Source organism: Phaethon aethereus (assembly GCF_964289735.1).
Source record: "Phaethon aethereus genome assembly, chromosome: 9".
NCBI lineage: Eukaryota > Metazoa > Chordata > Aves > Phaethontiformes > Phaethontidae > Phaethon > Phaethon aethereus.
The window spans coordinates 20098338-20123105 of NC_138585.1; the positions used below are offsets into that span (position 1 = coordinate 20098338).

Sequence of the window (24768 nt, forward strand, 5' to 3'; positions counted from 1 at the left end):
CTGATGTCGGCTCTTCGACCAGAAATTTCTAAACGCAGAGCGCCCAGGCCCCACCAGGCCGAGGCCGTTCCCGGGGAGAGGACGCGAGGGAGAGACCGCCAACGGCCGGGGCGGGGCGGGAGGCGGCTCCTGCCTCAGCCACTTCCCGCTTGGTCGGTCGCCGGGGGCTCGGCGTTGCTAAGGGGCCAGGCGACGCCAGGCCCGGCCCTGCGCGGTTCCCTGTCGCCTGCAGTCGCCAGCGGCCATGGACAGCGTCAGCAGCCGCTCCACCGCCTCAGTGCTGGCTGAGCTCCGCTGGGACGATGGCTACGCCGTCCCCGTGGCCAACGCGGAGAACAAGGCGTTGGAGAACGAAGTGAGCGCGGGGCTGCGGCCGGGGAGGGAGAAGAATCCCTGGGGCGCTGCCATCGGACCGGCCCCTCGGCTCTGAGGGGCCGCCGGCGCCCTGCCCCTCCCCGCCCGTCTCAGGGCGCCACGGACCCTTCCCCGTCTGCAGCCGAGCTGCCCTGCCCGCCGGGACGCGGGTAGAGAGGGAGGAAAACCCCACGAGTTCCGCGGAGCTGCGGAGGGAAACGGGGAGCGAGACCCTCGCTTTAAAGCTCGGGAACCGCGTACCTTCAGGGTGTGCGCCGCGGGGCTGCCGGTCCTGTCTGCCGGCTGGGTGCAGCGGTGTGCGTGCCGGTGGGCCGGCGGGGCCAGAGGCCGCGCCTGCCCTTAGTGAAGCTCGGGTGGGTGTGGGGTGTGTCTGGCCGTGGAGTGAGCGCCGGCTCAGCGGTGGGGGCCCCGACGACTTTGGTTATCTCGCTGATAAGGTACTTTGTGGCAAAAGTGTGACACTACCTCTTCTTCCAAAATGTCTCATTTCACCACTGTGCAGGAATGTAGTGCGTGCTTCTTACATTTTTTGATTAGTAAGTGCAAAGACTATATTTTGAAGTAGTTGCAGCTAATAAGCACTCGACTAAAAATAGTTACTTGACAATTCTCACTCTTAAATAGCTGATGAAGATGCAAAAAGAAAAAGTAAACCTGCAAAATGAGTTGACCGACTTTGAAGAGCGTATAGAAGCAATGACATCTCATTTGAAAAATGTAAGACAAGAGTACGGCTTCACTCAGGTAAATCACTACCTGTAGCAGATCCATTTCATCAGACAGAGTTGTAACCCAAGTATCTTTCTGTGGGTGGTATCCCTATATATTTAGCCAGGTTTGTTGGAGTTTAGTCAGGCCTTCGTTCCAGGACTTCCAGAGGAAACAAAAGTTAAACTATGTATCTCAGTGATACTACTTGATGGTCATTAAAAAGACCATCCAAGATCAAATGATTCTACCTAGAAGAAAGCCAAGAAGGATGTATTTTAGAACTCTTTATGAATGGGGACTTTTTGTAGATGCTAAGAAAAAATTGGTCAAGGAAAATAAAACATCATTGTAAGGAGAGAAAAAAAAATATAATCTCTACAATGGTCAAGAGTTAGTTGTGAAATGCTGGTGAAGAGTTAATTCATGGACATGAAAAATGAAGTGAAATGGTTAAGGTGTAAGTCTTCACTTACACTCCAAGTTAATTAGCCAAAATGGGTGGTTTTTCTAAAGAGTTCATGAATCAAAGCTGTATACTTTTCAGGTAAAGTATGCCAGGTAAAAGAGTCTTAAGAAAATTTCCTGCAGTTGAACAACTTTTTTTTTGTGCTACGCTCAAGTTTTAATCTGCACATAAGAAACGGCACATGCTATGCTCTATTACAAGTGGTGTCCCTCAGAGGTCCATATTGTGACCAGTACTGTTTAATACTTTCATCAGTGACATAGACAGTGGGATCAGCTGCACCCTGAGCAAATTTGCAGGTGACACTGAGCTGAGTGGTGCAGTTCACAAGCCTGAGGGATGGGATGCCATCCAGAGCGTCCTGGACAAGCTCAAGGGATGGGCCTGTGTGAACCTCGTGAGGTTCAACAAGGCCAAGTGCAGGGTCCTGCACCTGGGTCAGGGCAACCCCCAGTATCAGCACAGGCTGGGGGATGAAGGGATTGAGAGCAGCCCTGTGCCGAGAAGGACTTGGAGGTGCTGGTGGATGAAAAGCTGGAGCAGAGATGTCTCCGGGGAGACCTTATTGCAGCCTTCTGGTACTTAAAGGGGACTTAGAAGAAAGATGGGGACAGGCCTTTTATCGGGGCCTGTTGCGACAGGACAAGGGGTAACCATTTTAAACTAAAAGAGGGTAAATTTTGACTAGAAATAAGGAAGATATTTTTTGTAACGAGGGTGGTGGAAACCTGGCACAGGTTGCCCAGAGAGGTGGTAGATGCCCTATCCCTAGAAACAGTCAAGGTCAGGTTGGACGGGGCTCTGAGTGACCTGATCTAGTTGAAGAAGTCCCTGCTCGTTGTAGAGGGTTTGGAACTAGATGATCTTTAAAGGTCCCTCCCAACCCAAACTATTCTATGGTTTAAGAGAAGTTTCTAGTAAGTAATAGATTTCTTCTTATGTAAGGAAAAAAAATACCCGTTAAATCACTTTTGTCAGAAAGATTAGACAATATAGAGATCTTGCTATAGGCCAGCCTGGTGGTGTTCTGTCTCAGTAGAAAACAATAAAATTATTTCTTTTGTTGTGCCTCCTGAAATGTAAAGTCTCTGGTGATCAAGCGACTAAGATTTTGATGTTGAAAGATTAAGAATCTGAATCTTGGTTGAAAAAACTTTGAATTGAGTTTTTAGGGCTATAAGTGGTTGATCTGTGGCTATCTGATACAGTACAATGGGGGTGTGTGTATATATATCATATATATACATATATATATAATATATATACATATATTTAAGATACTAAAATCCAAACAAAAAAGTTTCTCTGAAATTTCCTATACTTACATGATGAAATCATACTGTCTCTGACTTGGAATTTGGTTGTATGTGAAAAAAGGGGTTTTGTTGATATATGTCTTTTGTTTATTGTGAAATGTTGCACTGTATTTTTCTCTAGTCTCTTTACAAAGCCAGAAAGAATGAAATTGAAACTGAACAACACTTTAAAGCCCTTGCTGAGAGAGAACGTGGACATCTCAAAAGCGAGATTAAACGACTGGAAGATGAGATAGTTTCCTTAAGAGAAAAGAAAAACAGTCAAGAAGTAAGGCTTAAAATTTTTGTAAGAGAACACTTGTATTGCAGTTAGATTTTATGACTTGTACTTACAGAAATAACAGTATAAGTCAGGAATAGCTAATTATAATTAAAACTTATAAATTATAATAAATTATCTGGATGTGCTTTTCCCTGTGTAGGCAAGTATTGCAACACTAAGGATCTCCTTGCATAGACAGGTCAAGGCTTAGCAAATATTGACTAGATATTGAAAGATTTCTGTTTTAAGAACAGTTCTTAATGCCAGATACACATCCACACATCCATATCACCATCTTGTTAATTCTCGCAAGTAGTTTCTTTACGGCTTAAAAATGAAATTCTTGGTGGCATATCTTCTTCTCCACATAAATTAAACTTGGATCGTGATTTCAAGATCAAAAATTTGCTTTACATTAAAAAAAAGTAGTAATCTAATGCTATCTAACTACAAGTATTTTTCTGTTTAATGGAACTGTCTCTTTTTCTTTCTATGATTAATTTAAGTTATGTTTGGTTTTTTTTTAATTTGCTCTCTTCTCATTAATCTGTTCATAATCTCCAGTCTCTCAGAAGAGGTTGCAGGATGAAGACATCATTGCTATTCAGCTGGATCCAAATTCTCTAATATTTGTATCGGGAAGACTCTTCACAGTCACGTGGGGCCATTTGTAAATTGATATGCAGGATAAGGATAAGGCCCACACACTGGGCCTTAGTGTGTGAGGGAGAAACTTTACCCTATGATGCCTCAGATCAGTTTATTGTGTGGAATATATATCCTGCATATAGGCGTATCTCACCAGAGGTTGACTTTTCTCTTTAAAATTATTTGCATTTTAAGTTTGAGGTGATTTACTCTCTTGTTTCTTCTTCAAGACCAGGACTTGTAGAATAATACACAATTAACAACCCCCTCCCCTAGCAATTCTGTTGGCAACAACATGTGTATAAACTTGTTACAGTAGCTTGAACTGGTTGTTTCAATTACTATTCAAAGAAAATATTAGACATTTAATATTAACCTTCTAATTTATCTCTGATTTTTTTTTAGAATACTATAAATAAAACCACTAAGAAGTTGGAAAACTTAAAACAGCAGATGAACTGTGATGAGGAAGTTCTGGAGAGCTGGATAAAGGAATCAAATCGTAAAGATAATGATGCTATCACAATCCAGAAGTATGCACAACAAGATGAAGGGAAACTAGGAGTAAGTAGAAATGACAGCAATTTTCAGAAACAGAAGCATTTTAGCATTTGAAGACTTTGTTATGTTATCAGGTTGGGTAAGACTGAGACAAGATTTTGTACAATGACACTTTTAAACTGGTTTCCATTTAGCACAACAGTGCAATTCCATGTGAGGTTAATTTTGAAGGTCAGAGAGAACAAGTTTTCCAAAAGGTGAAAGGCATAATTGAGGACATTAATTTGTTTATTCATCTGGGTGAAACTTAAGTTTTAATTTTTCTGAGAAAGTGCACAAATTGATAATAAAGTCTAGAAATCAGTGCCGCTGAATTGAGAGGAGTTTGTTAAAAAAAGCGTGCCAAGTGTGGACAAATAAACTTTCTCGTTAGAACTCAATTTGCTAAGAATACTGAGAACAAAGTATGGCTATTTCAGCACAGCTGTCTAGAATAATGAAAGATGGTATAAATAGACACTCCAGTCACAAGTTTAGACTTTATAAGGGTTAGTTCTCAAGTATAATATTAATTTAGGGCTAAATATCCCTGGTTAATATTCTTTTGTGCCCATAAATACATGGAGGAGAAAAATGATTTTTACTCAGTAAATACTTAACCCAAAAACTTTAGCTTACACAGTCTCACTGATATAATTTATATTAGCAAGTCACACAACATAGTAGGGAGACTAATGTGCTATAGCTGATGCTGAGGACACCATGTACACATTTATATGTGGTGGAGGGTTACTTTATCCTTACTGCAGTCTTGTACCGAGGGCTGACAAGAGATTATGGCCTCTTGTATGACTAAAAAGTTGGGAGGCTAGATTCTCAGGTTTTTTTCTTCTGTCTAAAACACAATAAAATTGATGCCTCAGTAATTTCACCCCTAATTATAGCAGACCTTAAGAGTTTATAAGACATTCTATATTTGTTTACAAATACATTATATTTTTGTATTCTTTCATTTTAGGCATTAACCCTTCAAGTAGAAAAGTTGACCATGCAAGCAAATCAGAAGCGCAGAGCTCTTGATAACGAGCTTACAGAGACCCTAACAGCTCAGGTTTGTGCTTAAAGTTCTTGAAGATATCTTTCATATATATGAAATTTTAAAAATCAGAAATTATGGAGGTGCTTCCTTTTACACAGATAGAGCTTGACAAGACAGCTGAAGATTTTCGCAGAGTTCATCAGGAAAGGCAAGAAGTCATCAGGCAGTGGGAGAATGCAATACAACAGATGCAAAAAAGAGATCAACAGATTGATCATTGTGCTTTGGTAAAACTGCTGTAACTGACTCCTATCAGTGTATCGGACTACTTTTGTGTCTGTGATATTGATAAGCATTTTGCCACTCACCATAGAATGATTTGGTCTTTTAGATGATCAGTGTTCTCTTTGTGTTTACCTCTATTTTATTAAGGTGTTTCAAATTTTAGATATTACTGAAATGTATTCAGAATTTATTTTGAAAGCAGCATCTCAGTGTAAGTAATGGTGCCCTGCTTGATACCATACAAGGTTTAATTTTCAACCTCCAGGTTGTTGGAAAAGCAAAGCATACTAATTTCAGTATTTTCTTTTTTTTGATCTAAGAAGCAACAAGATGGAATGTTGTTTCTTAAGAGTACAGACAGTCAACGGCAAGGAGCTGATTCTGTGTCTGGGCTGCAATATTAAAAAGAAAATAGAACACATACAATTTAAGGAATTAGCATTTCTACCTCTGTGAACAAATGCATGACTAACACTTGTGTCAGAATTATGAGAAATAATCACATTAATGTTAAAAATTGGTCCTTAAGTACATTCTGCAAATGTAGAGAAGCAACATTCTTCTAATCCAAAAAAAATCCTGTTGGGCATTATGAGTTAGCATTAATTTCTAAAAGATATAGTCTTCACTGATTTTATTAGTGTCTTATGCACAGATGGTACAATGGCAAGAGGTACAAATAAAGTATATTTTATCCCGGCTTTGTCAGGAGAAGGGAAACTCCTTGGAAAGTTCTGCAGGGGAATAGAAAAAGCTTGAAGGATCAGTATAGAGAAAAATTCTATAAATGTGGATTCTAAAGTAACAATGTCTTGGGGCGGGGAGGGGAAGCATAATTGCATGTACAAGAAGGCTCTACCTAAATCCTTATCTCTGATAGTATTTTTCTGCTGAAAGAGTATCAGCTTTGTTATGTTGCCCATGTGGGTATTAGGTATACCTTGAGCAGAAACACGGTTTAAACAGGCTTAAGATATAACTCTAAAAAAAGTAATAATAGGAAATGACAAGCCAGAAGAAATACTACCAAACAGAAAATATAATGGTCTAATTTAGCTAAAATATTTTGGATTTCGTAGTATTTCAGGTCAGAAGATTCCTGCAAAGAACAAATGACAAAACCCCAGCTCTGGCCAACCTTCCATATATTAGTAGTCCATAGAATAGTCCTACTGATGCCTTTGTAAACAGATTTTTTTTGTTTTGTTTTTTTTACATTAGAACTACAATATAATTTTCACAGTAGCTAATCTTTTACTTAACCTTTAAAAATACACAATTTTGAAATAGCTGAATAGCTATAAATGTTGGCTAAAGTAAACATCGTTTCCATTGTAATTTTCCTCTTGTATTTCCTCCACATCATCTATCCAAAGTTTTGTTCATACAGCTTTTTTTCCCCTATTCAGTCAATCAAAAATTATTTTTATTTCATACAAGTTTATAGCGTCATGTTTTTTTTAAATACTGGGATATTTTGGAAGTTGCCAATACAAATCAATTGTAATATTTGGTGTTGTGATGTATTAGTGGCACAAAATAATTTAAGAATGATGTGATAATTGGGTCTTGTACAAAGAATGCTTTTAACAGCAATCTGTCTTCTTGTTGTACCCTTTATTAATCTATCACATCTTAACTAATGCCAGCAAATCTAAAATATTTTTATCCTGATAGCTAATAGCAGAGATAAAACAGGAGATCAGAAAGAAAGAAATTGTGCTGAATGAGAAGACTTCCTTTTTAGTAAATGAAACTCTTAATAATATGGAATATGAAAAGAAGATTTCTTCTGCTGAACGGGAAGCTGCCAGTCTCCGAAATGAGTATCAAACTCAGGATACTTACAGGACTCAGCTACAGAATGAGGTAAGGATGACCAAACAGTTCAGAAAAACAGGCTGAAACTGTAACTTTTGACTAGATGGAGGAAATACAGGAACAGCATTTGCTTTTCTCTGGTTTTATACTAGATTCTTAATAATTCAATAAAATGTCTGCCTTTCTCAGTCTACTGATGATTATTGGGATCTCAACCCTCGGATCCTTTAATTCTTTCATTGATAGTGGTGAAGAGATTAGCTTGTATTCTTTGTTGTGTTGGTATAAAATGGATGAATTTTCCTGTAGATGGTGTAATGCTATTAGATGCTTCAGAAGGAGGTGCGTCTTGCCTGTAGTGTACGTAGACTGCAGTACTGTGTAAGGATGAGAGAAATCTCCTCCGGATTCCAAAGAGTTCCTATCCTGTGCTCCCAGAAGTGAGTGCTGATGGCCTTGTAGTCAGGTTAAAATTCTTGGGGGGAAAAAGACCCGGACACTTTCACATGGCTTTCTAATCAAGAGGCAGTAGTATAGGGCTGCCCTGTGAACAAGCCATGCTTGATGCTGTTCATACTTACTCTGTTTCTTATATTTACTGCACTTAAAAGCTAGGGAGGAGCCACACTGCTGAATTACTTAAATGCCTGTAGAAATATTTCCAAGAGGTAATTCAAGTCTCCTGGCTCTGTTGAGAAGGCATACAGTTGTATTACCTGAGCAAGTTTTCTCGTAACAAGAAATTGGTAACACTGGGCTACTCAGCAAGCTTGGTGATTTTTAAAAAAACCTGCATCTGCTGTTGCCTTTAACTTTGGATAGGTTTTCTGTAGTAGGTGGTTCATAAACTGATATCCTGATAATTAAACTGTAGGTAGCTCAAACAAGGTGTAGGCTATTAGATTACCCTATAATTCATGCAAACTTGAGGGTTCACAGAATTGGTAGGTTTACATCTCCTAAGGTGTGAAATTCTTGCTTGAAGTTTTTCACAATTAGTACCACATAATGTGATAATGAGAACAGTCTGCCATTATTAGGTGTTAGAACTTCTGTGGTGCACAGGTAAGAAACAAGGAAAGAAACAGACTTACAGTTCAGTTGACAACTTATGACCTCCCAGTTTCTCATTCTGGTACAGAGAGAGACCTACTATATATCCTTGACCAGGTTTCTTCATCTGTGAAAGTGAAGACAATTACACTATGAAGACTAATGAGCTACTGATTGTAAAGCATTCCTATCCTGTTAATGACTGTATGCTCTCTTGTATTTTTTTACCAAATTAAATGTCTGTGTATTTTTATCACAGCGTTCCCTTATCTTAACATAATTTTATGTACCCAGCAAAGTTTGAATTAGAAATAGTTATTAGAGATATAAAGGTATCCATGTTCACAAAGAACCTCATCGAAGTCAGCTGTGCTCTAGAAAACAATCGTTCCACTTACACAGGTGCTGTTGGACAAGAATTGCAGCCCACAGCACTTTCATAATTCATTCTGTATTCTTAATAATTACGTATTTTGTTCCAGTATTCAGATTATGTAACTTAGTCTATTGAGTTTACTAGCTGTGCTGATTTACAGCACCTCAGAATTTGTAGCACTTCTCATTTGGAAAACACTGTTAAAAAGAAATGGAATACTTTCCAATAAAAAGGTCCCTTACAATTTTAAATATCTTAATGTGTACCAAAGTAAGAAAGAGCTTGATTTGCTCCATTTTGTAATTTATTAGCTGGATGCTTTGAAATCCACTGTGGACAGAACTGCTTCTGATCTAGAGTCTTTGAGAACACAAGTAAACAATATGAAGAAAGACATACAGAAAAAACAAGCCAGGTAAGAAACAGACATTTAAAAATGTCATTTGTAAGCATTAATAATACAATCAAACCCTTAAGCTAGCAAAGAACCTTAAATACTGTTGATGATCAAAGCCTCCAACTTTGTGGTTACTTCGTGTCCTGCATAGTTTCTGGCACTGGGCAATTTAGGAAATACTTGTCGTAATCCTTGTTCTTAAACAGTATGAAAAAATCAGTTATGGCCTTGGTTATCGTAGGTTTAGCCTGCGTTATTAGGCAACTGCTCACGGAACATAGGTTTAACTTGTTAAATCCTGTAATTTTGTTTAGATTAAGCTTTCTTAATGAAAAAAATGCCAGCCTTTCCAATAAGCTGAAGCTTGTGACTGAGGAGACACTGAGTTCAGAAGACAAAGCTTTGCGGATGGAAGAAATACTAAAGGAAGAAGAAAAAATTGTCAAGGTAAAATGTTTTTCATTGTTTCTACAAATGAGGATTAATTTGAATTTGCAAGCTCTATCTAGAACAAACACGGATTGAAATGAAATGTAAATCTTAATATGGCATGTAGCTATTTCATCAAACAATGAAGTAATGTGCATGTAGATACATCAGTATCTGTGTTGGGAAAACTCTGGAGGAAAATAAGAGGTCCTGGTAATTCAGAAGATGGTGTCTCCATATATTAACATAGGATACTGGAACTGTCATTGTACAGATCAGATATAAAACCAGTATTCTGACTGCATCAGTGTATTGAACAGGGCATTTACTTCTGACATCAGCTAAAAGCTACTTATAACTTCTTGGCTAACTTGAAATAGTATTTACTGTAATGTGGCAAACGTTGTTATAAAGATATAGGAATGTTTTGCTTCTGCTTTGTAACAATACTGAAAAATTTCAAAATCTTGTATTTTGCTTAGCTCTTTTGGGAGTTTATGTCTCCAAACATTCTGTTCTATGGGCTGCTGAGGAGTTTCTATCAGTTTCCCATCAATAAGGTAGTTAAAGAATGAGTGTCTTGTCAGGATGACTTTTCAGTAACACTACCACTGAAAACTACTTGGTCTTATTAAAGCACCACCAAAATTTATAAACCTACAAAGAGCTATGATTTTGGCAAACTGGGATTAAAAAAGATTTTGAAGTCTTTTAATCAGATTTGGCTGGCCTAGTCTCCTCTTCTTCATTATTTTAATTCTACTACATGATACTCAGATATATCTAACTTGTTGTGGACTATTAAATAATTATTGGCTCACTTCAGATTTCATTTTCATGATGAATAAAGATTTTAATCTGGGAAGTGGTATGTACAAGTTGTAATGTAGTGACTATTTTGTTTTAATATGTCTGATAATACTGTTTAAAAAATTCAAGACCCACTTCTTTATGTTGCAAATTAAGTACAGGAATAAAAATAGCCTAATTCATTATCATCTGATGAACTGAAAAGGGCTTTTGAATAAATGCAATGTTGTAATGCAATCATCTGAACTTTCCTGCATTTCAGAAGATGTTTCTACTGCTTTGTCATTTTGCTGCTAATTCTCTTAAAGTATTTTACTACTAAGCTTCTGACTGAACTTGATAGACTTTTTTTTTTTTTACGTTCTGCTGGACAATTGGATATGCTGAAACTTGCTTTCTTGTAAAATGAATGTGACAGCAGGTGTTCCCACAGAAGTGACAACAAAGTTGTATCTGTGCATACTCCTGTCTATTCTTTCCTATTTTGTGTTTCCTGTAGCATGTATGTGAAATAATCCCTTGCAGTAGATTGAGTGTTATTTTTCAATCTTTTTAACTCTACAGGCATTAACTGTACACCTTAAATGTACATACAGAAACTAGAGAGGGGATGTCTTTCCTTTATAGAGAGTTTCTTAAACTACAGGCGTTACTTACTGGCCTTTTTGTTTTTCAGATAATTTGAAAACAAGTTAGAATGACATAGCATTTCATTAAAATGAAAACCTTACTTGCTTCCCCTTAAGATTGTTACAAGGGTGGCTAAACCATTAGTAGGGCATCTCTACTTGCATCTGTGGCAGATAACCTAAGATGAGATTGAGCTTGGCAGTTCCACAGCTTCAGGGTGATATATTAACTGGGATGAACTGGTCTTGAACAATGTCTGTAATGAATTAGTCAGAAGCATGCTTTCCATCACCATTAGACACATACGGCTATTTGCTGCGTCTGTTACTTTACTGTGAAGAGAGATTTACGGGAACAATCTGGATGAAATGTCACCATTTTGCGCATTAGTTCTGTGATACTTCTCCCTTTCTGGTCTGTGGCAAAGCACTGTTGCACAGTGAAGCTATAGACTATCATATTTCAGTTAACAACCTCACTTAAAGGGAGAGAAACAATTTTGATTAAATAAACGAATTTAGATACGCAAGAAAGACTATGAAATGAAGGTCAAATTGTGATTCAGTTTTCATAAACGAATTCATCATTGTCATTAGCTTCAGAAATACAACTCAGAATTGGGAACATGCATAAAACCAGTTTACTTGTGATATTAAATTGCTTTGTCCGGGCATGAGCCAAAGCCTATTGACATCAGTCTAAAATGCTACAGGCCATAACAATTTCATATTAAACTTACACCTGTTCTTTACTTCCTGAGTTTTGGATTTGGCATTGCACTTACTGCAAGTTCAACTACAAAAAACCTGTTTGGCACGATGTGATTGTGAGCTCTTAGAGAAGGAGTTATCTTTTGACATGATTAAAGCCAGCAAGATCATTCACAAGCAAATTTCACAACGTATACATATAAAATCAAGAATAAGCACATTTTTGATCAATGTAGAAAAGTTAATTCTAAGGTGTTTTACTATATTAATTTAAATGTGAATCTTCAAACTCTACCAGACTTGAGATAACATAAATGAGTCTTTTGGAACAGGATTGTGATGCCACATCCCTCGCTTTAGAGACGTACCATAGAGGAGACTAGCATGCTGAATGGCCTGAGCTGTGGAAGGCCCTTGGGTATTTGGGGGGGTGGGGGGGTAGAAGGAGGGACGGAAAGAATGCTGTTGTCTTCCTTGTTAGTGTTATAAAAAGAAAATAATCTCAGTTTTGTTTGTCAGTAAGTTTCAGGTTACCTGAAATATAACCTGTACCTTCAGGTTACCTGAAATGTTCAGCATTGTTTTACTGCAACAGACCTTACTAAGACCTCATTTCCTGCACTGATGTAGGTGTTAATGGCAACTTACCTCTGAGAATAAGGAAGTGATTTTAAAAATGTGTAATTAATGTTTGAAAAAAAATTATTCCAACTTAGATAAACACACATGTGCATACACACAGACTTAGAAGTTTTAATAAACCATCAGAAAGCTTTGTATTGTATTTCACCAAATACTCGCATATACCAGAAGCAATAAGAAGGCGTGTTTTTATTTTTTTTTGAAAGGATGACAGAAATTTAATTTTCTGAAAGGCTGAAAAGAGTAGCATTCCCATAATGGAGAAAAAAGGTCATGTAATAGTAGGGTATGATGCAAGTTAAAAAAAAAAAATTACTTTCTTTTCACATCAAAGACTTTTCTTGCTAACCATTTTGAAGACCTATGAAATTCAGTGTTCATATTAATGGATATAGTATTGAAATTTTTTCATCTTTCTATATATGATTAATAAAGGCAAGTAATTCCTCAGAAATTGCTTCTTATAATTGCTTCTTACTACTTAATGATTAATTTGTCACCAGGAGAAAGAAACAGAAATTAACCAGTTACAAGAGCTACTTTTCAAGAAGACTCAAGAGTTAAAGGTGCAGCAGGATAAGGAGAAGTGTGTTCTAGTGGAAATCGAGGGAAGTCGAACATCACTTAAAAATCTTAAGAGTAGATTGCACAGACTCGATGCAGATGCATTAAAACAACAAGAATTAATATATAACCAGGTAAAATATTAACATCCTTTCATACTATAAGTTTCTTTGATTCAATGAGAGTACCATTTTGGATATTCCATGCAGTATAATTTGAAGCCTGCATTTATTTCTGTCTCTAGATATATGGGTAAAATTGAAATAACTGAAACTTGTAATATCACTTACATTAGGCACTTGTGTATTTCATTATTTTTTGGATCTGCTGCTTTTCCCACTAATTTCTCAAATCAGTTCTTAACTTTGATCCCTCTGAACCACGGACACCTTAGGGTAAATTTTTAAAGCAATACAAGAGGTACATGTCAATATCCTGTTATTTACTAATTGGATTTTGTGCATATTTCCTATGCATCACTTTGAAATTTTGCTCTTTTACATCAGCATCCACTGGTGACAGCAAGATGGCAACTCCACTGTAAGCCTCCCTACAGCAGACTCTGCCGAGTGTGCTTTGTTACGCTGCTAGAAGATTACTCCTGAACCGTCACTGTGTATCAGTCATCTAAGAGTGTTTTGCTAATAAGGTCTATAAGCCATAAATTATTATAAAACAATAGCTTAATTGGGTGACTGTCTGAAAGCCAATGTTTAGATCCAAGTTTATATCCAGTGTTATATCCAGCTAAAGCTTTATGGGAACGCTGTAACTGCTTATCTCAGACTATTCATTCTCTTAAAACAGGATTTTTATATTCAACAAGTACAGAGACGGCTGTCACGGTTAGAAGGGGAGGTTAATGCAGATGAAAAACAAGTTTTGGAAGCAAAAGTTGCTGAACTTAAGAAAACCTTAGAAGAAAAGAAAAATGCATATGACGTTTTACATGCGCAGCACAAGAAACTTCAGGTAACGTCCTTAGAACATGCGGTTGACTGTGTAACACCTAGAAACCTCAGTGAATTAAGTAGATTGGGTCCAATTTATTAATAACTTGGTATGAAATTAAAAGATCTCTGAACTTTGTGTAAACAATGTGGAAAACTTCATACATTCCCTGTATCTTCCAGAAAAATAGGACATGACTGCACAACATGACTCCTTAGCATGAAGACAAGCATTGAAAAGCAAGCTTAGCTTTCATTTCAAGGTGTGACTGCTTGCAAATGTCTGAAGTTATCTTTAGGACCATGTACAAATATTATTTGTTATTCTGTGATGCTACTAATTGCTTTTATATTTTTCATAAAATTGTAAGTACAGTTGCATTTTAAAATTGTACAAAGTAACATTACTGAACTGAAGGTACAGTATTTGAGTTAGTTGACCCCATCCTGGTATGTAATTCAGAAAGACTATTTTTTTGTCTTTATTCCCATGTGAGAATTTTGCATGTACATGGTTGTTCTCTAGTTTTCCACTATCCAGTGACCATCATTAATTCTCTAAAAAAATGCACTTACCTTTCCTGTAGAGATGTAGTCAGTTATTCTGTAGCCAATTTATATTTTTTTAATAAGAAATTTATTTGTTTGTTAACCAGCTACATTTTAGCTCATTTTGAAATCTCTTTCAAAAGAGAAACCATACAAAGTTGGAAATCAGGTTTTTAATAAAACATCACAACTGGTTTCTCAAAGTGATAGTTAAGAAAAAATTTGTTCAATTTAGCAAGTGGAAGAAACTGCTTATAGCAGAGCCCTTTATCTGGAGATCCATGCAAAACCAAGGTTTAATGTTGGAGAACTGGTGCTCACACTTCAGTTTTGAGCAGATGCAAAATTTGAGCAGTGACTATAATCAAACACTGAAATACACCCCCAGGAATTTATTCATACTCTGGAGTATTTGTCAAAGACAGATGGTTTTATGAACATGAATATCAAAGTCATGGTCAGACACGCCAGGAGACTCTTATTTTAAATCTAGACCAAAATACACGATTATATTAGAATTGCCTTATTGGCTGAAAGATCTATGTTGTATGAATAACAATTACTACACTCCAAATAAAACAAGCCATGACATTAGTATTGCAACAGTGCTCTGCATGAGGTCTGCAGTGCCCTAGGTACTGTTTGCAGAGCAGCGTATGGACACAAGATGATGATGGTTCCTGGTTCCAGGACTTGGAAATATCTCATTTAAAATTAACTGGTAGCTTTTGGTGCAAACTACATTCACAGAGATTAATTAAGCAACTTATCTGGAAACAGAGTGATGTCCACTTCCTCAAGAGAGCAATGGATAAGACAGGAGAAGAAACAAGTGGTGTGATGATCAAGATAAATGAACTAAATCTTTTCAATGAGAGATCAGATCAGGAGTTAAGAAAAGCTAAAACCATTAAGCAGGTACAGTATTATTTTGCAACTTTACTAATACAGGACATGTTTGTTTGTGTGTTTTAAACAAACAAACCTGTGACTAGATCGGAAGGCTGTTGTCTGCCTCCCACAGTGTTATATCAATATATCCATAAGAACCCTTTATTGTAGTTTCTTGACTTCCTAACCTTTGAAGTCACTTTCATCACCATTATCTTACTAGACAAAGCATTGCTTATCCTGTGTACGCAGCATAAAGTTTCTTTTGGTTATCAATTTAATCAAGTTACTTATACCACAGTATCTACCTGGTCAGTGGGTTTTATTTTTGCTTTCTGAGAAAGGATTGCCTTTAAAATAGAAAATATATTTACTGTTCAAGGATGTCTTTACCTAGCACTGAATTTTTATTCTCAATCTGTGATGCCAGCTAGTAACTTTGGCTCAGTTTTATTATTAAACTGTGAGGTTTTTTTCCAGCAGATGGTTTAGATCTATCTATGTTCCAGTTTAAGGAATGAGAAATAAAATGGAAGTCCTTGTCCCCATATTTTGATAAACAGAAAACCCCAGTTCCTAATCCTCTAATTACTGTACGCTTTTACCTGCAATAAGCACTGGCCTTCCTAAAGGAAGCACTAAGGTAGTAGAACAATACAGGGTTAAAGTAGCAGGGGAAGTTTTCCTGTCGACTTAACTGGTGCTCTTGCTCCTCAGTGAAAACTCTCTCTTTCCCTAAGCTGGAACTTTTCTTTGGGGATGAAATTCAGGGGAACAAAAGAAAGAAGCTGATGGCATAAAAGAACTCAGAAGAAATGGTACAAAGTTTGGGATCCATAAGAGGTTTTTTTTTTTTTTTTAATGATTCAAAGTGTTTGCATGATGATGAAGTTCACCACTTGCTGCTTTTCATAAGCTTTGGTATATATGAATTTGCTCATATAACAGCATGACCTGTAGACCTACAGGATCTAGAATGTATTCCACAAGAGTTATAATGGTTCAAGTTAACTGTTTAAGCAGACCTTACAAGGAACTTTCTTAATTTCTTTGAAACTACCTAAACTGAAAGTTGTAGATGGAAAAGTCTAACAGCGCATAACTCAGTCTGAATTAGAAAGTCTGATGAATTTGGATAAAACCATTCAGGAAACAATCTACCTCTATCGCACTCACCATGTAAACTGGTAGCAAATGAGAAATTGAGAACACTTTTAAATGCAGAGCAGAATGAGTCTTACAGTTCTGTGTCTAATGGATGCTTTATAAAAATTGTTAACTTATTAACCGTTACAAATAATTGAAAACAACGCTTTCTTATTTGGAGACCTTTTTGGCATTTATTAGGAGATGATGGTCGAAGATAATCTCTTAAAACTAGAATTGAACCGTCTTCAAGATACTCTGTGTAATAAGACAGATAAAGTTCTAACACTGGAAAAACAAAAATTGGAGTTAAAGAAAGCCATAGCAGAAAGAACTGAGGAGATTAAAATTCATAAGGCAATGCTGGATTCCCAGATAAGACTTGTGGGTCAGGAACGGCAACGCATAAGGTAACTATTCTCATATAAATTAAACTTGTAATGTTTATTGAGTGCATTTTATATGGGGACTTACTGAAAAAGAAAAGCATTTTACCCAAATTCACCAACTAGAGAAACTGAGGATGAAATAAACCTTGCCCAAAGCTGTGTACTGGGACAGTTGAGGCTAGTGAGAGATGCCTTCTCTGAAATCCAGCCTACAGCTTTAACCACTTGGTGAACAAGTGTTTACTCTGTTAGTGAAGATCCTCTCCAGTCCTGAGGGGAAACCTCACTTGCAGAGATCTTCTTAAAGTAAAGTAAGTGCCATGTTTGTGACCCTGCATTTTTCAAAATGATCAGGAAATGTGAAATCCGTGTCTCTGGAGATACAACAAAGTATTTAAAACAGAAAAGTTGCTTTTAAAGAGGGTTTACTCCTAACTGCTTGATAAACTGCCATTTCTTTGTCTCGTACAGTAAGCCTGTGTGTTTTGGTTTGTTTTTTTGCTTTTACATTTGTAACAAATGAGCTCTCCATTATGTGTTGTCTGTAACAAAATTGAATCTTCTGAATTATGTATGTACTCTCTTATAAAGCAACCACATATGAAATAACTTTTCCCTTCTGTAATAATCACTATGAAGCATCTGGCACAGTTTTAGCTCTAAAATCCCAGGATCTATATCCAGCCAACAATCAATGCTTCAGCAGCTGAACTGCTGAACTCTGGCAGGCTTTTTATTCACTCCTCTAACCACACCCCACACAACGGGAAATCGGAGTGATTTAGCGTGACCGAAGCTTAACCGCTCACCGAGAGCGCACACTGTGTGGCTTTTCCCTTTACTAATTACACAGCTAATTGATACTTCCATGTAATTTGATTTGGGGTTGTTGCCTACCGTTGTTTACCCTTCTCTACTAGTGGCAATATTAAGATAATATCAGCAGGGGGCAGCTTGTGCAGCTGTAGGATTTAAATGCCAAACGTTTAAAAAATTTTAGGGAGGAGGATGGCACAGCCTCCCAGGATGAAGTGATCTGGAATATGAAAATAAATTTGACACAGTTTAGAACTGCAGGAGAAAAGTAGGTAACCAGAAAAACGTATGACTGTGGCTGGGAGAACACAGAAAGCAACAAAAAACAATTAGCAGCACAACTGCTGCCCCGCCTGCCTCCTAGCACATGGTCAGACTGCTGGAATAGTAGCAGTAATTTAAACTGCTGTAACAAGAACTGCCCACAAAACACTACCAGGCAAACACTTTCTCAACCCATTTATTTTTTTCTCACAATAAATCAGTGCTGAATTCCAAGATCGCCTAAATAAAATTGATAAACTGAGATGCAGATACGAAATTCTTACTGTTGTCATGATGCCACCTGAAGGAGAAGAGGAGAAAACTCATACCTACTATGTAATTAAGGTATTTTATTAACATAATTCATTGTAATTCAAGTATTTAAGCTATAGATTTCCCTGGGTTCTATTCAAGTAACTAAGAGAATCTCCTTGCCTACTGCTTACTTTCAGTCCGATTGTTTTATGTTACCTGACACTGCTGGTTATGTAAATGATACAGCAATTTTACATGAATCTCTGTGGTCAGTCCTAATGTCGGTGGAGCCTTAATTTTGAGCAGTTTGAAAAATTTCATTTCAGGGGAATTACTAGTCCTTATCCCTAATGCAATACCCTGATTTTGGAACAAAAATCCATTATTTTTGATCTCCACAAATTCTCTGATTTCCTCTTAAAGCAAAATGCTTCTAGCTGTGATCTTGGCTCTGAAGTCCATCTTTTTCTCATTCTTAAGTGTTAAATTTCTTACTGATGGTATTTCTGCTACTGTGAGATCCAGCACAGCAGAAGACCCCCAGTAAAACCCTTAGGGCCACTGTGGGTCTATGCCCTCTACAACTATGGACATTTTTCACCATAGCAGGTTTTCTGAGGAGCTATAAAAAATACATCCCTTCACCAGCTGGCTGTTTCTTAAATCTCACCGATCAGATGAATGAAGACTTTCAAGTGAGTCATTCCTAGGCAAACTGGATGACTTTTTTAATGCTCTCCCAGTAGTTTTACAAAACATACAATCTCAAGTCTTACTTGGATTTTGTGGGTGAAGGAAACATGTGAAGCACGCGTTGCAGTTCACATCAGCAGTGCAAAGCGTGGCAATGGCTTCGTACACAGTGTGGATACTGCTAATCAGGACTTGTGAGCTTAGCTGGAGAGGCAGATACCTATAATGAAATGCACATGGATGAAATACCTCAAAGAACTTCCAATTCTGTAAACAGCTATTCCTTCCAGTTACCTAATAACTCAAATCTCAGTTCATGCCTGACAACACAGATAAGCCCCATATTGACCTAGGATTTTAACCCCTAAATATTGCAGGGTTTTTTCTGCATAATTTTCCTAATATTTTCAGTATGCATGAAGTCACCTAAAATATCAGTTTTATTTTCAGGCTGCACAGGAAAAGGAAGCACTTCAACGTGAAGGTGATGATTTAAATGCAAAGATCTGCAAAGCTGAAAAAGAAATTGTAGCTCTGGAAAACACTTTGTGCATACTTAATAACTGCAACACCAATTACCGAAACTCTTTCAAGGAAGTCACTGAGACAAGTACGTAAAATAGAAATTGATATTTGCTGTGTGAGTTACAGATGATGGTATAACTCATATGGTAGGTATATGCTAGGGAAATTCCATAGCACAAAAGAATGAATCAGAGAGAGAAACTGATAGTAGCAAAAGGGAGTGCAATTCACATGCTGCTGTGACTAGTTCAGCAGAATAAGCACACAAGAAAGTGCAGTAAGGAGTAATTAACTAATATTTATGTTCTTATATCTTGATCTCTGTGAAAATCTCTAAGCCTGTGTACATTTTGTGAATAGTCATAAGCAGGAGCATTCAGAAAAGGCTAAAGCATAAAGACAATTACTGAGGGGAAAAAAGTCATTACTAGGAGAAAGGAGTGCCCATTGAAGTCTATCGGTCTAGTGGATAAAACTTTGTGCAGTAGAAAAAGCACCACTTTCTCTGTAGTGCTGCATCACACACAGCTACTCAATCAAATTACAGAAGCAGAACGAGCTGTGGCACTGCTGGCCGCCTCGCGGTAGGCTGAGCCAGCCTGGGCACAAAACCATACCCAGGGCAGCTCTGGTACAAGTACTCTGGTGATGAAGGTTGATCCCTTAGCTACATCATCATCATCATCTCTGATTTTCACATGGAAGGGGGAAAATAAGCAGTAACCTGTCATCTGGGAAAACGATGAGGGAGAGCAAAACTTCGGCTGCGCTATTTTAGTGTGGTGTCAGCAGATTTTAAAACATGGACTAACTACAAATTTTTGGATATTGGAAATTCCTCAGAATTCTGGAAAACGTTTTCATCTCTTGTTTCCATTGCCACTGAGACTTCATGAGCTTGCTGTCCTTCAGTGGAACTTTCTTTGTTTAGCTTATAAAAAGCAGAATCACCATGAGAAATTACATAAACTTAATTCTAGAAGATACTTGATTATTTAACTTCTGTGCCCTCTGCTGGCTCTGGAAACAGTAGCTCTTAAGTCATTCTCTCTCATGAAGCCAGTTACTTTTTCCACAGTGGTTTGGAATTAGTAGTAGAGTATTTAAAAAAAACTTTAAATGTTGCGGTCTTTGTAATACTCCTGGCACTGGTGTAATAATAATCTGTGATGCAGTTACTTTAAAGTGCATCTTATTTTAAAGTGGAGATGGGAGTTGTATACACTGCTTGTCCAGCATTAATGCTGCCTCATTGTTTGGGATCGCAGGTGAGGAGTATGAGGAAAAACTGAAACTAGAGGAGGAGAAAAGGGCTGCTGATGAGAAATACAGATACAAACGAAGACAGATCAAGGAACTTCAGGAAAATCTCCAGGTAGAACACAGGCAAAAGTTCTGGTCAAACAGTATATAGCTAAATCCAAGCAAACCATCCTGTTGAAAGAATAGGAAATTCTCGGACAAATTTTTGCCCTTCTCTTTTATATCCTATGCTTTGTATGAATATGGATACAGCTTCTTGGAATGCTCTCCTTCTCCTTTGAAAAATGGAGTGCTATTTTGAATCTTCTCAAATCAGAATGAAACCAGGCTCTGTCACGTACAGCTAGCAGTTTCAGAATCCCAGGTGCACACTGACAGATGCTGTTCAGGCATCCAAGCAAGCAGTTGTACTTTTGTGTAGCATACACCACTGTAACTGTATTCTCCTGGCCAGTACTGCAGAGATTAAAATCCACACATTTTGTGCCCTCTGGCATCGAGGTCCTTGCATTCCTCAAGGAGAACATACTCTGTTTTATTAGCATTTAAAGGTCCTTCAGTTTAAATGTTATTAATTTAGCTAAAGCGAGCTAGCTGTCTCTTAACAGGCTGAGCATTAAATGCAGGTAAAGGATAGCTTCTGTTCAAGCTCCACATCAAGGACTTACTTGTGGTTCCCCTCGTTACTGAAAAGCTCACTCGGCTCTTAAGGAAGAGTAACATTTAACTCCAATGTGTGACATTTTAGTTAAAACTTTCTTGTTCAGAAGAAATCAAAGACAGCCTGGTACAGGCCATGTGATTGTTCTAAGCCTTGAGGCACTGGATACAGGTCAACAAATGTTCCTATTGCTTATTCTACCACCATCAGGCATACACCTTACTTAAGAAAGAACATCTCTGAAAGTAAAGAGGGACACAGGTCTTCATCAGGGAGTAAGTCCCAGGATATAATGCAGTGTTAAGGCATACCCTTTCCTGCTTTTTTATTATTTCAAAGAAAAAAACCAAATGCAACTCAGAGCCATCGTTATGGAGCTGATTTTATTCATTCCAGTCAAGGGCGTCCAATTCTTCCTCTGGGAAACAATGCTATTTTTCTTAGGATAGTTTTCACTCGTTAGCAATTTACTGTGCCAAGTAAACCTTTTGCAGACACTGCTCACAGGCACATCTGAAAATAGAGACTTAAAACTTCAAAGGAATTTTTTAAAGATGCGTAAATCACCTGGTGGTCTTTTTATCTGGGTATTTATCCACTAAACAGTATGACAAGCAGAAAGTTTTGAGTTGTGTTATATGTTTAGAAACAAGTAGTAGCAGTAACAGACCCTTCTACAAAGTAGTAAAAAAAGTAAAAGGATATCAGAACTGCTGTATAAACTAAAACTACTGTTGAAATGAATTTGCAGAGCATGGAAAAAAATTTTGACACAGTACTGAAGCAGGAGTCTGACTTCCAAGAACAAAAGAAGGAAAAACAAGCCCTTGTTTTGCAGCTGAATAAAGACATAGAAGAACAGAAGCCAAAACTAGACAGGGTTATAAAACAGGTTTGTATATTCTTTAATGACAACTTCTGACTTTATAGTGATAGACAGTAGTATGGTTAGAACTACAGGATTTAAACTTAGCAGGTTTTTGGAAAAAAAAGTTGCATTTTCATAATAGCAATGTGTTAAAAGTGTTCTAGACTATCCAGAGAAATTCAGTCTCTGAAGAAAACTACAACAGAAACAGAGGAAGAGAGAGACATTAATCTTCGTGAACTGAAAAGCTTCAACGGAAACATTGACAAATTGTTAGCTGATGTTCTAGAAGCAAATCCAGATTTGACTACACCCTTTCAGATGTACTTTCACCAGGTGAGCTTTCCAGTTAACTGCCACCAAAATCTTGATTGATAGCTCTAGTCTACTGATGAGTGTCTTTCACAGGCAACTCTTAAATTTAACAATAAACTATACTTATGGTAAAAGAGGAAGAAGTGTTCATCTGCTTTCAACATCTCTTCAAATACAAAGGATTATAAACCCTCCTGATATACCTAGTGCTATTATACAACCATTAGGTCAACTTTTTTTTCTTTCCAAATTTTCTAGTCCAATTTAGGGCTTCCTACAATTGCCTCTGCTGGTGGTAGTCAAAGTTCTCAGTCACCATCCACACGAAGCTCTCTAGCTTCTACGAGGTAAGTGCTAGCAATGGGTGATGTTTGTGGGTTTTTTAAGAGTTTAAACCACCACAATTAGTCCCTAAATGACAGAATTCCTCACTCCTGAAGGTCTTAATCTTGTCTCTACTTCCTGAACACTCTATAAAAACTTTCTCCTTATACTGTCCCACCTGTAAGTTTACTAGACTTTGCTAGCACAGAACTACATTTACTTCAGCATCCATTAGTTTAAAATAAAACAGTAATCACAAAAGAATTACATTTACTTTTGTTAACTGTGCTCTAATTAAAAAGTGTTTTCATATTATAAAAGCCCACGTTTGAGCTCAAGCCACATTTTGCATGTCATAGCGTGAGCTCCCTTTCCTAATTAAATAGGGAAGACAGACACAGATGCTTTTACTGATACCTTTTCCCCCTGTTCAACATACATTCAACTAATAGTGCATGTAACATGGTTGATCAGTTATGATCCAACATTCCCACAGGTTACTTAAGTGATTGGTGGTAATGACTGCAGATTGTTGTAGGGGATCTTGCCTAGAATAAACGTTACTGCTGGGGAGCTTTATTGCAAGCCACCATTAGAAGCTGTGTTTTAGACGTAGGGATTTCTGTATACTGATGAGTATTTTTGCCTTTCAGATCCTCCAGAAGCACAAGTTCAGGCTCTAGTCAGACTTCATCACTCAAAGTCATAGAGCTGAGCTTGCCTATCACCATTCCTGCCGAAGCAGCTGCTGTTGGTTCACAGCCAGCCAGTAGAGCCAGCACCTCCGATGTTTGTAAGCGCAAAAAAAGTCTCAAGTAATCTTCTGAAGGCCATAGTCTAAATTATTTATCAAGGTCTTTTGGCAATCTTAGCATTAATTTCTGTCAGAAACAGATGTTTTAACTTTATTCTACAGTATGGAGCAAATTATCGAGGAGAAATGCTAAGCATGTGTTGTATGTAATAAAATAAACTTTTATTGTGCTGTTGGATAACTAAAGATCTGCAAAACCCTGCAGCAGCCACTAATTCACTTTTCTTATAATGAGAAGGAGAGTTACGTAAAAGACATTAATTTTAGTAAACTAGTATCTTCACTGCTGTCAAAATAGTTTTAGATTACATCGCAACAACCCAGGAAAGAAGCTCAATGTTGACTACTAAATAGTCATCTCAGATTGTATCTAAATTGAAAGATGACAGTCTATGACTAAAGCCAGTAAAACTGTACTTTTTCTATGGCCATGGACTTAATTGGTAAGTACAGTTGGTGTTGTGTGTTCGGCCAGATACCAGCTCCTGTTTTTCCAACCAGCTTTGGAGATCTCCTTGTAAACAGAGCGTAACTTTTGCCACAGCACTGCACCTGCTGCATTCAAGCTATTTGTAAAGCACATACCTAACGCCAAAAAACCCCAAACAAAAACCAAAGGCCCATGCTTGAACTTACTAAGACAATAAGCACAGTTTTAAAACCCTCCTTTTTTTTACATTACTTAGAGAATGTGTTTGGGGCATTTGAAGAATGGAATACGCTTGCCTTCCCACACACTGGAGGGTTCCATTCATTAAGCAGCATATATAACCACTGTACCAGAACGAAACATCCCAGCAATATAAAAAAAAATTCAAGACAGAAAATTAAGAAAAATTAAGAAAATTTAATGATCAAATTATATACATTGATGGCACATAACTTTCACTCAGTTATCCCCTTTCTATAGCTGGAAGTTAAATGTGATACAAAGATATCAACAGTCAGTAGCACCCCAGGGGATGAGAAAAACCAAACAAAAACCATCTGTCATTAAAGTGCGTAGTTGA

The 24768-nt window shown here is 37.5% G+C and overlaps 1 protein-coding gene across 1 annotated transcript; it reads left to right on the plus strand.

Moving 5' to 3' along the window:
• Positions 1-244: 244 nt before the first annotated feature.
• Positions 245-23763, plus strand: CCDC39 (coiled-coil domain 39 molecular ruler complex subunit; the record flags this gene model as incomplete). Its single annotated transcript, XM_082003903.1, is given in 20 exon segments — positions 245-355; positions 1000-1119; positions 2990-3136; positions 4184-4342; positions 5298-5393; positions 5483-5605; positions 7281-7472; positions 9165-9268; positions 9565-9697; positions 12975-13169; positions 13843-14007; positions 15315-15452; positions 16773-16981; positions 18262-18385; positions 19439-19598; positions 20782-20888; positions 22189-22329; positions 22462-22641; positions 22879-22967; positions 23598-23763. Coding segments are annotated over 20 exon segments (2859 nt in total).
• Positions 23764-24768: the final 1005 nt, after the last annotated feature.